The sequence below is a fragment of the Lynx rufus genome, unplaced genomic scaffold (assembly GCF_022079265.1).
Source record: "Lynx rufus isolate CCGP_SWC_20201006 ecotype Redwood Valley unplaced genomic scaffold, mLynRuf1.p SCAF_4, whole genome shotgun sequence".
In the NCBI taxonomy this organism is placed as follows: Eukaryota; Metazoa; Chordata; class Mammalia; order Carnivora; family Felidae; genus Lynx; species Lynx rufus.
Window position 1 is genome coordinate 161,201,834 of NW_025814856.1, and position 16,420 is coordinate 161,218,253.

Consider the following 16,420-nt stretch of genomic DNA (forward strand, 5'->3'; position numbering starts at 1 on the left):
TTTTAATCTTCCCCAGTGCCTACCACATAGAGGTTCAAATCCACAAGAAGGGATAGATTGAGTACATTTGTAATCTAAATATATGTGAAATGTTAGTTTTAGAATAAATATTATTTTAATGTGCTCACCTGTAGCATTTTTCCACTCCTATTTTGCCCCTAAGAATGAGAAAAATTACCAAAGGGCAGTTGACACTTAAAAAGGATTGTTGTTGAATTGAAAATTGCAGAAGAGACTAGTTCATAAACGTCTGGAGATGTGCCCTTCGTGCTTCAGTGCTCATTAGTAGTCCAGTTGGAGGAAACACCATTGAGCTGAAATGCACAGAGGCTGCCTCTCACGCTAGGAATCATGTAGTAAAACAAGCAGTAGAGATTTTGGCAGAAAAATAACTACTTGTAAAGGGTAGGGACTGTATTTTTGCCTATGTCTATGGCCTAGGTACATTAGTCTTTGATAAAGGATGGAAAATTATTCAGTGACAAGTATAAAAACAGTTAAGGGGGGATAATACGGAATTACTTGAAATGAGAAACGGTGGTTTTATTATTCATTTTATGATGCAATTTAAAAATAATGATTCATATTCAAATTATAAAGGATTATACCTGAACATAATATTTTAAGATGTCTGTCTCATGCCAGGAATCTGATCATGATTATTCTCTGAACTCAGGAATTTCTGAGCCTCTGTGTGGCTGGATAACCTCTTTATCTTAAAAACAGTTCTCTCCCTGGATCACCCAGGATACATAGATATAAAAAGGCTTTATTTTAAGCAAAGCCCACTTAAATTCACAGTCCTCTGTGATTATTATAAAACCAACATATTTAGGAAAAATATTTAGAAGGAAGGAGAGAATTTTGTGATTCTATGTAGTGCTAAAGGAAACCAATCTTGAATTCTGGCAATGTTAATTTTCAGCTTTTTATTTGTTGTACTATCAAAAAGTAGAAAAGATGAGAACATGGGTTCACAGACTAACCCAGGCGAAATTGCCATTATTATCTTCATTGACAGTCTCCTATTCTTTTTTGAAGGTACTCTTTTGCATTCCTTCAATAATGCTGACGTGACGGTAAGGAAACAGTCATTAACCAATAGCATCAGGTAGCTCCATTTTCTCCTTAATGTGCACAAAGGACAGCAATTGTATGCCTTTGGGGCACGGAAGAGATAGGTGACAGATGTACCCTGTAATCATTCTGATATTCACCTCTCTAGTAGGGCCATGCCAACCGGGAAGGTAAGGGTCAACAGACCTTGAACAGCACGTTCTGGTAGGCTGTGGAGAACAAGAAAACGCCTACACTGAAGAGCACCTCTTTTTAAAGAGCGATTGCCAGGGGGCTACCAAAACCACCTCCGCTGCACTCTGCCTTCCCTGCTTAATTTTCATTTATTTTCTCCTGTTCCATACAACTCTAGCTTTATAAGATCTAGGGAAATGTTTCGTAGAAAGTATAAAAATACATGTAAAGATATTTAAATCTCACTGGGGGTCACAATAAGGCAAGCTTCTTGGGGCCCAGCATCATCGTATTTATTCTTCTATTAAAGAACAGTGTCTCCAGTAGGAAAGCCCTCGGAGAAAGAGGAATTGATTTGAATGTCCTTGCCATTTGGACAGTGTCAGTTTCCTATAAACAAGGATGATTTTGTGCCTTTAGAGGAAATTGTAGGAAATTGCAATTTATCTGGGGCAAATGTGGAAGATAAAGGACTAGATACAACTTAGTCAATTTAGATTTAAGAAATAAATTGTAATAATAATAATGATAACTTATTTCCCCAAAATGGTGCAGTCATCATTTGACGACTACAACGGTCTATTTAAGGCATACACAAAATAGTATAAGAGATAAAAATGAATATTTAAGTTTAAAACCAATTAACTGGCATATTTATTAAAAATAACTTAAGGAGGGGTGCCTGGGTGGCTCAGTCAGTTAAGTGTCCAACTTCGACTCAGGTCATAATCTCACGGTTCGTGGGTTCGAGCCCGCGTTGGGCTCTGTGTTGACAGCTCGGAGCCTGGAGCCTGCTTCACATTCTGTGTCTCCCTCTCTCTCTGCCCCTCTCCTGCTCTCACTCTGTCTCTCTCTCTCAGAAATAAACATTAAAAAATAATTTTTAATTATAATTTAAGGAACAAAAAATATAACCAGTAAGTCATTAAATGGAAACACTAGAATGTAAGAAAAGTATTGAATCTGAAAAGCATAAATGAATTGATAGTATTTTCATTGCCCAATAAAGTCAGTGATGCAAGTAAATGATGGTGGATCATACAAATCAGGTTCTTAACCTGAGATAGAAACTAAACCCCTGAAATTATAAGCAAATTTTCGGTATATGAATAAGGATTTTTCCTAGGACAGGATTTATAATGTTCTTCAGACTTTCAACACAGACCACTATTCAGAAATCTCCTCCTATATAGCAAAACTATTCAGGGACCCTATACTGTCCCTCGTTGCCCCCCTCCCCTGCCATGTCAGCCTCACCCCATTCCGGTTATTGTTGAACTCTGTTATTCCCAAATCTAGTGTCCCCTTTGTGTCATTGTTTTACTCGACAGCTTAGAAACACTTCTTGAAGCATTCGTTCCTTCCTTGACACAATCCTTCTTGTTCCTTCTTGAAACAATCTCTCTCCCTTCATACCACATTCTCCTGGTTTCTTTCCAATTTTACTGGCTACTCTTTCTCAGTCTTGTTTACTGGCCTCTCACCCTCTTTGCAACTCCTGAGTTCAGAGCCCTCCAAGACCCAGACTAAACCCTCTTCTTTATCTCCGTGTTCTCTCTACATAGTCTTATCTAGGCTCATGACTTAAGCTTCCGACATCAAATTCTAATTCCAGACCTAATTCTTTCTTGAGCTCCAGACCCTAATATGCAAGTACTTGCCTGACATCTCTACTTCCATGTCAAATGGATGTCCCCTTACATGTCTAATGCAACATCTCCCCTCCCCAGAATCCCATTATTTAAATTACATTCACTTCCACTCCATTGTTGAAGTCACAAATCTTCATCTGTCTCAAACTTTTGATAACCAATTAACAAGTAAGACCCATCAATGGTATCCCAAACTATATGACAAATCTGACCGCTTTTCTCTAACGCTAACTTCTGTCCACATCTCAGGCCTTCTAAGAGGTCACTCTTGCCTCCCTAAACGCATTCACCTTACAGTAGCTAGAGTATACCCTTTAAGTGGAAACATCATCATGGCACTTTCCACATAAAACATAGCAAAGGTTTTCTGTCACACTTAATATTTCATGTTCTAATTAGAACTCACAAAGCCCTCACTTGCCTGTCTGTTTGCTCTCATTTCTTCAATTCTGCCCTAACCACTGTACCCTCACCACTGTAGTCACTTTAGGGTCTGGGTCTCTTAACACACCAGGCATGTTTTCCCTCGTGGCTTTTGCCTCAAATCATCACATGACTGGCCTCTTCACCTTCAGGTTCCAAATTTGCTGTCCCCTTCTCAGAGGATTCTCTTCTTATCAAACAGTCTTATCTAGTCCCACAAATCTCTCCATCACGGCATCCATTTTATTTCCGTTATAGCCTTTATCATACCTGAAACTGCATTTAGCTCTGTTAGTTACTGCCTATGGTCTGCCTGTGCACACAAGAATAGAGGATCCATAAGGGCAGGACCTTGTCTGTCTTCTTCACTGGTACATCCTGGTGTCTCAAACAATGCCAGTCACATGGGAGGAGATCCACAAATGAGTGAACATGACTCTTTGGAGTAGAGCTCTAGGAGAGCTTAAGCTGGTGGAGGTGAATCTCCATGTTATTCTCCTTAAATTCAGGAAAGTTAGGCTAAAGAGACAAGACTGCCGAATTTCCCCCATTAAGAGAAATCAGAGAATTTAGGAGATGATGATTGTCATCATCTTGTCCTATTATACTTTTCACCCTTCTTCCGTCGTAGCATCAAAGTAATCTGCATTATTTGCCGTTATTTATGGTCAAAACTAGAATAAGATACACCCCATGTTAAATGTTATGTCTCTTGGTGATCTGCATCTTTTTTCCCTCCAGTCTACTTTTCTGAGTTCCTGTTTCTTTAGTACATCTTGTTTTATAGATGGAAAACATTTATAAAAACCTTTTCCTTATGACCCCAAACTCATATAAAACACCACTTCTCAATAATGTCTTTATCTACCATATGCAGATATATGTACAACCTACAAAATGTGATACATGCCTTTTGTAAAACCTTGAAAGTACCTTCTCTTTATATACATACACGTATTTGTCTTTGTACACGTATAACAAAAATAATAGTGATAAAATAAAAGCTGCTACTAGCTATTGATAGTATCAGGTGACTCACACACCCTATAGCTCATGAGTCATTTAGAGCAACTCTCTGACACAGTATTACATCTTCCTCTAAAAATAAGGAAACCAAGTTGCAGAGAGGCTTAGTAATTTCCTCAAAATAAAATAGCTAGAGTTTTCTACAGCAGAGACCATTTCTGACTGACTTATTTCTATATCTTAATGCTAACATAGTGCTTGGGAAATAGTAAGTACTGTATATATTTATAGATGAATTGGGGAGTGTGGCTTACATTTGAATCCATGCGTGAATGACACATAGACTCTTCACTGCTCTGTGACATGTACCTTTGGCCTTCTCTCTATGTGTACTTTAATCAGAAGTCTTATGATTTGGAACCCTCTTTGAAATTAGCAGTAACTTCTTACTCAATGCAACTTGTGTTACATTTTATATTCAAGGCAGGATCAAATACTGGAATGAATGAATGAAGGGATGAATGAATGAATAGATCTGTCAGAATTAGTACAGAGTCCTGGATTGATAATATTTATTGAAATTGAGTGTTTGCATAGCCATAGTCCTAATAAAGTTACTTTCTTTGGAAGATTATCTCAAGAGAAAAGTGACCAAAGAATAATCATAAAGCTTTGAATAAGATATTTTGAAGTATAATGATATTTGGCTTTTGGCTGGGAATCAATAATGGTTAAGACAGTTATTAGAGATTTTTACATGAAAATGTAGTGTTGGAGTTACTTAATTCTTTAACATTCTAAAGTATTGGCCTCTAAAAGTTCAATAGTAGTATATTCAAAGTAATATAGTCCAGTTGGGTTTTTCTTGTTTAAGAGCAAATAATGGCATCTGATACATTAGTTTTCTCGTTTGATAATTCAGAAAACAAAGCAAAAAACAGGCCTCAAATAAAATTCATTTGATCTTAAAAATGAGTATCACCATTACTTCAATTCTTTTTAAAAATGTTTAAATATTTTTGAAGGAGAAATTACATACAGTTGTTTTCTTTATTATTCATGGTAGTTACGTTCTCTCTAGTCACAGCCAACACTAGATTAGTGAATACTGAATTATTGCTCCTCCAAGAAATACGGGGTTAGATTCCTGCAAGCCTCTGGTCACAACATTTGCATCAACTGATCAGTGCCTAACCTTGCTTTTGTGTGTTTCTTTTTAAACTTCTCTTGTTTAATGCATATAATTGATTCATTAACATTGAACTCACAACCAACAGCATTTTAACCTGTACCTGAAAGAAACTTCTCTAACATGCATACTTTTCTTGCAGTTAGGAATGCTAAACAGCACTTCACTATATTCGGGGGCTATTTATTTATTTATTGGGGTGTATGTGTGTGTGTGTGTAATATAGTGATTCAATACTTCTATACATTACTCGGTATTCATCGTGATAAGTGTCCTTTTTAATCCTTCTCACGTCTTTCACCCATCAGGGACCATTTTAAATAGCAACACACAACTGAAAACCCCAAACTGCAGGAAATGTGTTATTAAATATGCAGTAGAAAGAACAGTTGGTCGCAGGATGACAGCTGAACCAAGGAGGCAGAACGCTGCCTTTTTGGGTTTCAGCTGGGAACTTGGACTGGATGGTTCCATTTTCCCCTCCATCTGTGCATGCGCCAGTCCGTGAATGACCAAAATACCACACGTATTGACTTGGGGTTAGCGGTAAATATTAACAAGTAGGTGCTTCACAAATACTGAATCCGTGAATGGGGATCATCTGTGTGTAAAATGCACAGATCTTAGACATACAATTCAGTGGATTCTGATATTTATACATAGGTGCCCAACCTCCAGTTGAGATATGGAATGTGTTCGTTACCTCAGTTTCTTTCTGAACCTACCGTCCATTCCCACCTGCTCCCCTCTCTCGTAGGCATCTGCTGTCTTGATTTCTATCACCATAGGTTAGTTTTACTGTTCTGAAATGTAATACTTAAGGATTCATTCAGTGTTGGGGCACCTGGGTGGCTCAGTCAGTGAAGCGTCCGACTTCAGCTCAGGTCACGATCTCGTGTTTGTGAGATGGAGCCCCACGTCGAGCTCTGTGCTGACAGTATGGAGGCTGCTTGGGGTTCTCTCTCTCCCTCTCTCTCTGCCCCTCCCCTGCTCACTCGCTCACTCGTGCACTCGCTCGCTCACTCGCTCTCAAAATAAATACGTAAACTTGCAAAAAATGACACTTCACGAATCCCTTTTTTTTTTCATCTACATTCTTTCAGGCCAAAAAATGTACCACCAGTTGATTCTTTTTTATTACTTAGCATCTCCTTGTTTGAATATGCAATTATTTTCAGCGTAGGCCTCTGATAAAGCTGCCAAAACATTTCTGTGCGAGTATTTTTGCAACATATATTTTGATTAGGGTGAGTAAATATTTAGGAGGGGAATTGTTGGGTGATAGGATTAACGTGCGTTTAACTTGGTTAAAAAACAAAACGCCGCGGAGCTGCCAAAGAATTGTTCGAAGGGTTGTGCAACTTTATATCCCGCTAACAATGTATAACGGTTCAAATTGATCCTGATCTTAGCGAGCTAGTTCTTTTAGTTTTTAGCCCCTGAAGTGGGTAGAAAATTATATGTCATTGCGGTTTTAATTTCTCTGATAACTAGCAACCCAGCGATTAAAAAATGTCATGCAATGTGCTCTATGTACTTATTTATCTACCTTAAAGATTCCATTCATCAAGTGGCTCTTTCAAGACGAAGACCTGTTTCAAAGTGGCCTTTAAGTCCATACCTGTAGAAGAAAGCCTTTGACAGTTCCTTCAACTTAGGAAGACGAAGGAATTTTCGGCCTGCCCGAGCACCTTATTTCGTGTTCTATCTGACCGCAAGTAATCCTATTTATAATGTGGTTTGGAATATGGCACATACCAACGAGCAAGACTAAATGGTGTCAAGTTCCTTATGATACGGAATTTACAGATAATATAAGAAAGAGTGCATGGTACATTTATATAGAAATACCACCTTCTTCTTTTTTTCTCTTTTTATTGCATAAATAGGTAACTGAGAAGTTACGGGATCTATCAGTAGCACATTGGAACATTGCAATGGCCTAAAGATGGATTCATATCCTAGGAGATTTTTCCCAGAATATTGAATATTGAGCAAAAGCCTTCAAATTCTAGTCGCTGTAATTTTATTTGAAGCCCTTTCAAACAGATGTTGCATGGTGGATTGCTACTATATTTTAAATGCCTTCTTTTTTTCAATATTCATTAAACTCGTCTTTTCTTCTTGTCTCTAATAAGAGGAACATCTGTTTCTTCTTGTTCAATCAGCACAACCACCTCAAGAGCCTTACTTTAAAAATAATACCATTAGAAAGACAGCCTAGATAGAATGTGCTTCATTAACATTCTGCATTTACTTCCAAAACAAGTGTTTCCAACAATTATAAGTTAGGGAAATGTTAGAGAAAATATTATACAGCAATTTAGTTATCTTATGGAAAAAAAAAAATTAAGACCAGAAACTGGAATGGGGTTTCAAAGATGTTAGTTTTAGGTTAAAAACTCTCTGTATAGGGGCACCTGGGTGGCTCAGTCGGTTAAGCATCCAACTTTGGCTCAGGTCATGATCTCACAATTCATGGGATCGAGCCCCGCATCCGGCTCTGTGCTGACAGCTCAGAGCCTGGAGCCTGCTTCAGACTCTGTGTCTCCCTCTTTCTCTGTCCCTCCCTTGCTCGCACTCTCTTTCCTTTTCTCTGTCAAAAATCAACATTAAAATAATTTAAAAAAAAACAACTCTTGGTAAAAAGATCCATTTTCTTTTAGAATATGTAGTTGAAAAGTTTTTATTGCTATGAATTAATAACTGGAGATAGCTCTTATAAAATACTATCAAATAATCATTAAGTGTAAAGTTACATAAAAAATGTTGCAGTAAGGTATATTTTTAAAACACAAAAACTTTGGAAAATATGTACTCCCATTTTTATCGGTTTTCTCAAAGTTAGTCACCATGGGAAGTCCTTGCTTGGAATTCCATTTAATTTTGAGGAGTATGTCACAGACATTCAGAACCATATCTATTGAATAATCTAGTTAAGACACATACATAATTTGGGGAGGAGAAAGAAGACCTGTAATTATGAAAGAATAAGACCGATTTATTATATAGCTCAAAATTGGCTTAAATTAGCTTGAAAGTTGTTGACTCTGATATTAATAAGAGATACAATCAGTGACTTTGCCAAATTCCCAAATTCCTCACCACTGATATTGCATGATTGGATTTTATTTGGGGGGGAGGAGGGGATTTGTTCACAAAGAAAACCAAATTTTAATCCTTTCATGGTAATGAACACTTAGAGAATTAACAACCCAAGTTGATAGTTGGAGAGCTGGGCTGGCTGAGTAAGAAAGAGTAGTTATGTACCCCGTGCTAACTATGTATCAGGCACTGTCCTACGTGATAATGGATTCACAGGATCGTCAGGACAACCCTATGAGGTACACACTTGTGTTAGTCCTCTTTAATAGGTAAGGGGATTGAAGCACAAGGTCTGACTACAGTAGGTGGGCGGAAATGAGATTTGTGCCCAGATGGTCTGACTTCCGAATGGCTGCTGTGTGTATCATGTGCTTCTGGCCCTCTGCGGGAGGGTCCTTGAGTCAGACAGTCCTGGGCTCTCATCCTCTCTCAGCCTCTTACAGGGCTTGGTCCATGTGTGCCTGAATAGAATATGATCCAAATAGAGGGCGGTCCCCCATTTTTTCAACAAGATGATTAAGACAGCCTTTTAACTAACTTGTGTGAAAAAGCTCTTAGTACTGTAAGTGAATGTGTGTGTAATATTTACGTAATTATTACGTGTTCTTAAAATTACATACATAAATAATGTAGGAAGCTTATTTTCCACTCAGTTTGTGGATATAATTTTGTTCTGATTTCTTCATATGCAGCTTTGGTATCAGTGTCTGTGTCCTAACTTTGTGAGTCATCGAATACCTTTTTGCAGAACAAGTCACCATCACCTCTAAGTTATTTGTACCCAGGAATTTCTGTACATCTAATGTTGTCACTGACATATTTTTCTAAGCTCCAAGTGCCCATTAGCATAATGCTAGGACACACTTCTTTTTAGTGGTCTTGTATGTGTATGTCTATGATTTCCACATTAAGACTTACTCTATTCATCTTGTCTAGAGGGTTTACTTAATAACTACACCAGTATTTGTAATTGTGAGGTCATAACTCCTCCCAAAATAATAAATTTAAGTCTTAGCTTCATTCTCTATAAAATGGGACTAATCAAAACTTAAAAATTTAACAAAAAAACCTTTTTTTTTAATGTTTGTTTATTTTTGAGAGAGAGAGAGAGAGACAGAGTGTGAGCAGGGGAGGGGGCAGAGAGAGGGGGAGACACAGAATCCGAAGCAGGCTCCAGGCCCTGACCTGTCAGCACAGAGCCTAGTGCGGGGCTCAAACTCACAGACCGTGAGATCATGACCTGAGCTGAAGTTAGACGCTTAACCCGACTGCGCCACCCGGGCGCCCCCCCAAAAAATTTTTGGTATAGTGATATGGATATAAATATACTGCTTCCTAGGTGCCAAGCATTGTTTTAATGCTATAGAAATGCTAATTAATCTCCTCCTCAAAACAAATCTGTGAAGTGGATAGTGTTATTTTCATTTTAGAGAAGAGAAGCCTGAGGCACAGGGTGGTTGCGTAAAGTGCCCAGGCTGGCAGAGGGCCAGAGAAATGCAGGCAGCTTGGCTCCGGGATCAGTCCTCCTAATCCTCCTAATCCTCATGCTGCCTTCTGTCCTTCTGCTGTCTTGCTGTGTCTCAGGAGGTGTTAGCCATATGAGCCAGGGGTCTCTTTTCTAAGTATCAGTGACCGGCATCCTTTCCATTTTGGTCTGGTCCCGAGCCACTGTGCAGACACCAGGACCCCTGCCTCCAGGAGTATGGGTCTCCGGTGAGTTTCTCCGTTTCCTGGAATGTTCCTTCATTCATTGACTCTAGCACAGAGAGTGGAGGAATAGCATGTCTTTAACAGCACATAAAAGGGCTGCTTTAATCCTGTGTTTTAATTTGGTCTTTGTTGTTTATGACTCACAAACTTGTAATAACGCTTGAGATGATGATACTTTTTTCTCTGAATAAATGTACTGATATTTATTGCAAGTACCTGTCTTACAACAATGAGCTGATCGACCGTGGTGGTCTAAGTGAATTTCGTATATTGAATTCCAAAGGCTCTTAAGTTTAATTAATGTTCCATTTCATATGAATTAAAATTTGCCAAACAAAATTGTTTATTTAAAAAAAAATACCTTAAAGACGCCGTTCCTTATAGCTTTTTCTGAAGCAAAACTCATTCAGTACTGAGCCCTCCAAGTCACAGATGGTCCAGGAAATGATAAAGGTAAAAAATAAATTGGAGAAAGTTTGCAGGAGAGGTCACGTATTTTAATTTTAGGGCTTATAACGTAAAAAGAGTGAACACAAAGTTCCCTTTGCTCAGAGTTTCACTAAGTATGGAAATGGCTTAAATGAACACTCGTGGGCTTATTCTAATAGGCCTTGGAGAAAATGAGTATTTGCACTCATACTTTTAATATAAAATTTTGATTCTAAATACAATTGTAAGGATGCAGGAAAATACTAAAAGACATGTAGGGTATTGCAGTGTCACAAAAATCTGATGCTGCACATGCTTGAAAGTTGGCAAAGGAAACTGGGTGATGTGTCAGTCATATAATATCCTAATGGTGCATGGGACAAGGACATCCTCAGGTGCGGTGGCAAACCAGAGTCTGCTTCGGATTTGTGTGTGTGTGTGTGTTGTGTGTGTGTGCATAGTATAAGAGTTCTGATGGTGGATGCACAGAGGTTTTATAAGCTGTTTTGTTGTTGTCTGGTTTGTTTCTGTTTGTTGTTTGTTAAGAGTTGAGCCTCTGCAACCAGATGGGAGTTTCAGTTCTAAGTTCTGCCATTGATTAACTATGGGATGCTTACACTGTGTTAAATTCAGTTCTCTTGCCTATTTACCTGAGGCAGTTCTAAATACTAATTTCTAAAACATCTTGTGCGAATTATAAACAAATCAAACGCAAGTACTTGTCAAAGTGAGTAGCCTATAGAACTTAGAACGCTGTATCTTTAAATACTTCCCTACACAGAAATAACGCAATTAGACTCTGCTCTAGAAAAAAAGACTTCCCACCATTATATTTTATAACATGTGTCTGAAGAAAGTTTTTAAAAAGCAGCATATTTTCTTTTGGGTGAGTGGATCATCCTTTTTTCCCATGGAAGGATTGAACTTCGTATCTGGGAACCCATTCCTATCATAGATTGCTAAGGCGTACCTCTTGAAGATGAAAAATTCAAAATGATAATTGGAATTGAAATGAATAGAAATCACAGTGTAGACTGAAATGCAGCAGTGGCTGCTATCAACAGACTGCTTTTATCTAAGTTTTAATTCCTCTAGTATTTGTTTCTTGAAAAAAATAAAGTAACCTTTTAATTTTTCTCTGATTGAAATAAGAGACCTTTTGTTGTGAACAATTAAGCTGATGATGTCCGTTTGCAAATTAATTGTAGGATGAAGAGATGTTCAAAGGAATTTTTAGAAAGGCAAGTCTGCCCTACTGTTTAGAACAGGAAGATCTGTCAGCTAATGGTGTTTCCTATGTGACTTTTTCTGAATGTGTGATTATTTAGAATTAAATTGTGAGACTGGACATTTTTGTAGCATTGATGTCCTCGGGATCCGTGCGCCAAAATTGCGTTTCAGAGCAGAGCTCATCACGTTATACAGGCAAAAACAAAAGCCAGAATCAAAACCATGCGCTTCTACGGTTAATCAGCACGAGGCCCAGTTTTGTACTCTAAAGAAAAATGTTAGTGTTGTGTTCATCTGTTCTGTGGGAGAACCCCGAGTGTACCTACTGGAGAAGGAAATATTTCAGTAAACACTACCACTTGTCTGACAGCTAGCTGGTTTTAATTTTAGAATAAGACTTTACATTTACATAGTAATTTCACAGTACAAAAAAAAATATATGCATATTATGCATTTCATAACTTGGAAGTTATTCAGTATTAATTACTTTAAAGCCAAGATTTTCTCTTTTCCTCCACTGAAATAAAATGTGCTCAATATGTGTTACTAAATTAAAATTTAAGAATCCTAACGGGGCTCCCGGGTGGCTCAGTCGGTTAAGCATCTGACTTTGGTTCAGGTCATGATCTCGCAGTTTGGGAGTTCGAGCTGCGGGTTGGGCTCTGTGCTGACGGCTTGGAGACTGAAGTCTGCTTCGGATTCTGTGTTTCCTTCTCTCTCTGCCCCTCCCCTGCTCGTGCTCTGTCTCCCTCCCTCTCAAAAAAAAAAATAAATAAATAAATAAATAAATAAACATTAAAAAAATGTTTTTAATCCTAAAAAGAAATACCTGCAGTGTGGGTATTTGTCATGATATTTATCAGTATAACACCAATAAATGTTACATACATGTGACCATCTTAGAAGCTCCAACAGACTTTAATTTTTTTCATTAAAATGGGATTTTGGGGGGGCGCCTGGGTGGCTCAGTCGGTTAAGCGTCTGACTTCAGCTCAGGTCACGATCTCGCGGTCCGTCCGTGAGTTCGAGCCCTGCGTCGGGCTCTGGGCTGATGGCTCGGAGCCTGGAGCCTGTTTCCGATTCTGTGTCTCCCTCTCTCTCTGCCCCTCCTCCGTTCATGCTCTGTCTCTCTGTCTCAAAAATAAATAAACGTTAAAAAAAAAAATTTAAAATGGGGTTTTGTTTTAATAGCATAAGCCAACCACCAGTTTATGCTTTTTCTGTAGAGGGCCATGCAGTAAATAGTTTAGGCTTTGTGAGTGACTAACAAGTCTCTGCAGCAGCTACTTGGCTCTGTCTTTGTAAATCAAGACCGTATGTAAACAAACGAGCCTGCCTGTATTACAACAAAACTGTGTGTGGGCCCTAAAATTTCAATTTTGTATCATTTTCCCATGTAATTTATTATTACTCCTTTTATGCATTTTCACCTCTTTAAAGTTGTGAGAACTGTTTTCAGCTCTCAGACCCCACAAAAACAGATGGCAGCAGGCCAGCGAAGGCCCCTAACCTGATTTGTAAACCTCTGATCAGAGGCTGGGAGCCGTCATCTGTGCCCTGGTTGACTTCATTCTTAGATGCTTCTACCTGCTAGGCCTCTCTGCCTTTTGTGAATCTGCAGTGTATCTTCCAAGTAACTTCTTCCTGTGTATGCTAAAGTATTCTGTCTGGAGTACACTGGACCAAAATCCCTTCCTTTGCCGTAATAGCCTAGGCCAGGTTGAAAGAAAGTCACTCTGACCCTCTTAGACTTCTTTCTGTCTCTCTGCGTGTTTCATAAATTCTTTCCAGATGCTTACGTCCAGTGGCTTATCTCCTTTGTCTACGCCTTAATTTTCTAATTATTCTTTGTAACATGAACACAAACTAAACAAAACCTTCAAGTCATTGTCTGTCTAATGGAGAGCTTAGAAGAATGTTTGTTTCCCAAGATCCTTGTACGAAGCAACAATGGAACGTGGTTGTTAGGGTTGGAGCTGTTAATTTATTTTTGTTGGGTTTTTGTTGTTGTTGTTTAAATGTAACCTAATTCATTATAAAGAAACTTTATTTATAAATGACCAGACAACCCTGGTATTATTTCTCATGTTTATTAGTGGTTAATTAGCACATATTCACGTATGTTTTTAGTCCTTCATTTCTATAAACTATGTATATCTACTTGTCAGATGTGGTTATTGAGAGAAAATAATAGCACAAAAAAAGTTCTTAAAAACAGAAAGAGACTTAGATAAAAGTTATAAGCCCATTTTCTTACCTGAGAGTGGCTTCTGGTAAACCTAATCATAAAATAAGTAAGTTAAAATAGTTCTGGGGCACCTGGGTGGCTCAGTCAGTTAAGTGTCTGACTTCGACTCAGGTCATAATCTCACGGTTTGTGAGTTTGAGCCCTGTGTCGGGCTCTGTGCTGAGAACTCAGATCCTGTTTCAGATTCTGTGTCTCCTTCCCTCTGCCCCTTCCCCACCTGTGCTCTGTCTCTGTCAAAAATAAATAAATGTCAAAAAATTTTTTTTCATAGTTCATCATCACCTCCCAAACAGCTTTGTTTACCCCATTCGCTTTCCCAGCTACCAATGGCACATGAATAATTATTTTCCTACTGATTGGTTGTTTTGCCTTATCTTTCCAATGGAGGATGAAATCCCTTATGATATTAAAGAAGCATGATATCAGTTGCAAATAGCCCAGAATTTTTCTAGATGAAAATATATAAATTTTTACCAGTAAAAAAGGTAAAATCTGACCTTGTTGATATTGAAGGTTGTTTTAAACTGTACAATCTTTAGAAAATAAATTTACTGTTTTCCTTAACAGGTTCTGGGTTGAATGATGGACAGTGGCATGAGGTTCGTTTCCTAGCCAAGGAAAATTTTGCTGTTCTCACCATTGATGGAGATGAGGCCTCAGCAGTTCGAACTAACAGTCCTCTTCAAGTTAAAACCGGCGAGAAGTACTTTTTTGGAGGTAAGACCACCATTTTTTATTGGTTAACGAATACGCTGTTAGAGTTTCAGTGAAGTTCGATTATGAAGTATTTATAGTTGATTCAGTAGACTCAGCAGATCTCAGGAAGAAGACCAAACTCTTATTCTGTGACCTGAAATGCGAGTGGCAAATTTATGCTTCTTCATGATAAAGGTATTCATATGATGTCATGATGTCACCATATTCTTCTAGTTTAATTCAAATATTCAAACTGTAAAGCATGAGATTCTGAGTCCATTCATTCTCATAATACTATCTTCAAGAATCAGGTCCTTGGGGTATGTATTAGTCACCTATTACCGTGTAATTACTTACTCCAAAACTTAGTGCCTTAAAACAACATTGTCTCACAATTACTCTAGATCATGAATTCAGGAATAGTTTAGCAGGCTGATTTTGACTCACAGTCCCTCATGAGGTTATTATACCCAAGTGCCTGTCTGTGACTGCATCATTCCAAGCCCTGACTGGGTTCGAGAGTGTTTCCAGGAAGGTACACTCACTAGGGTGACAGTTGGTGCTGGTTGTTGTCTGGGGCACCTTGGTTCTTCTCCACATGTCTCTGATTTTGGGGGGCTGGTCTTCCTTAAGCCAAGAGAGGAGGGGAAAGCCAGTAAAAAAGAAAGTTTCCAAGATGGAAGCTGAAGTTTTTTTCTAAGCTAGTCTTGGAAGTGACATGCCATCACTTCTGTTATACACGGTTTGTTAGAAGTGAATCATTCGATCCAGCCTACCCTTAAAGGTAGGGGGTTACGTGAGGAGACGTGTAATGAGAACATCTTAGAGGCTGCTGACCGCAGGTTGACTTATAGGAAAGCCATGTTATTACACATACCTTGGCTCTTAAGCAGTGAAAAAATTAGTAAAAAAGAAGGTTCTCTTAAAACAGTCAATCCTAATATATGTGAAAAAGTGTAGCATGGGCCTGGGAATATTTTTTTAATTTGAAAACTGTATTCTGACAGATTTTTTTAATCATTAATGAAATGTGGGGACATCTTTTTATTAAAATGTTAGGTGTTTTGTTTAAATCAATATATCTTTCACTACATTATTGTCTCCTCATCCTAAATCACTCAATATGAGATCTGAAAAATTGCTTTCTTAGAAGAGGCTTTGTTAAACTTTAAAAAACATAGGTGTACATATATCTGCCTCTGAAAATATATTTATTAATAATCACATGTATTTATTTAAATACTTATATATCACTATATTTATATATTTTTCTATTATTAGAATAAGCCTATTTGAGAGCAGTTATCTTGTATATCTTATTCCTTGTTGTATCCTCTAAGGCCTTAGAAAAATTCCTGGCATTTAGATGACCAATAAATATGAATGAATTGGTAAATTTAGAAAAATAAGCAAGGCAAGCACTCCACTTCCAGTTGTTTAAAAGAAGAAATAGAAGGGGCACCTGGTTGGCTCAGTCGGCTAAGCATCCGACTTTGGCTCAGGTCATGATCAGGTCATGAT

General features: G+C 38.1%; 1 protein-coding gene across 1 annotated transcript in view; it reads left to right on the forward strand.

Moving 5' to 3' along the window:
• The window catches only part of CNTNAP2 (contactin associated protein 2), a 1,378,773-nt gene that overhangs the window by 452,940 nt on the left and 909,413 nt on the right, over positions 1-16,420 (forward strand). Inside the window, exon 9 of the mRNA XM_047095265.1 lies at positions 14,771-14,920. Within this exon, the coding sequence (XP_046951221.1) occupies positions 14,771-14,920 (150 nt within the window). The remainder of the gene's footprint in view (positions 1-14,770; positions 14,921-16,420) is intronic.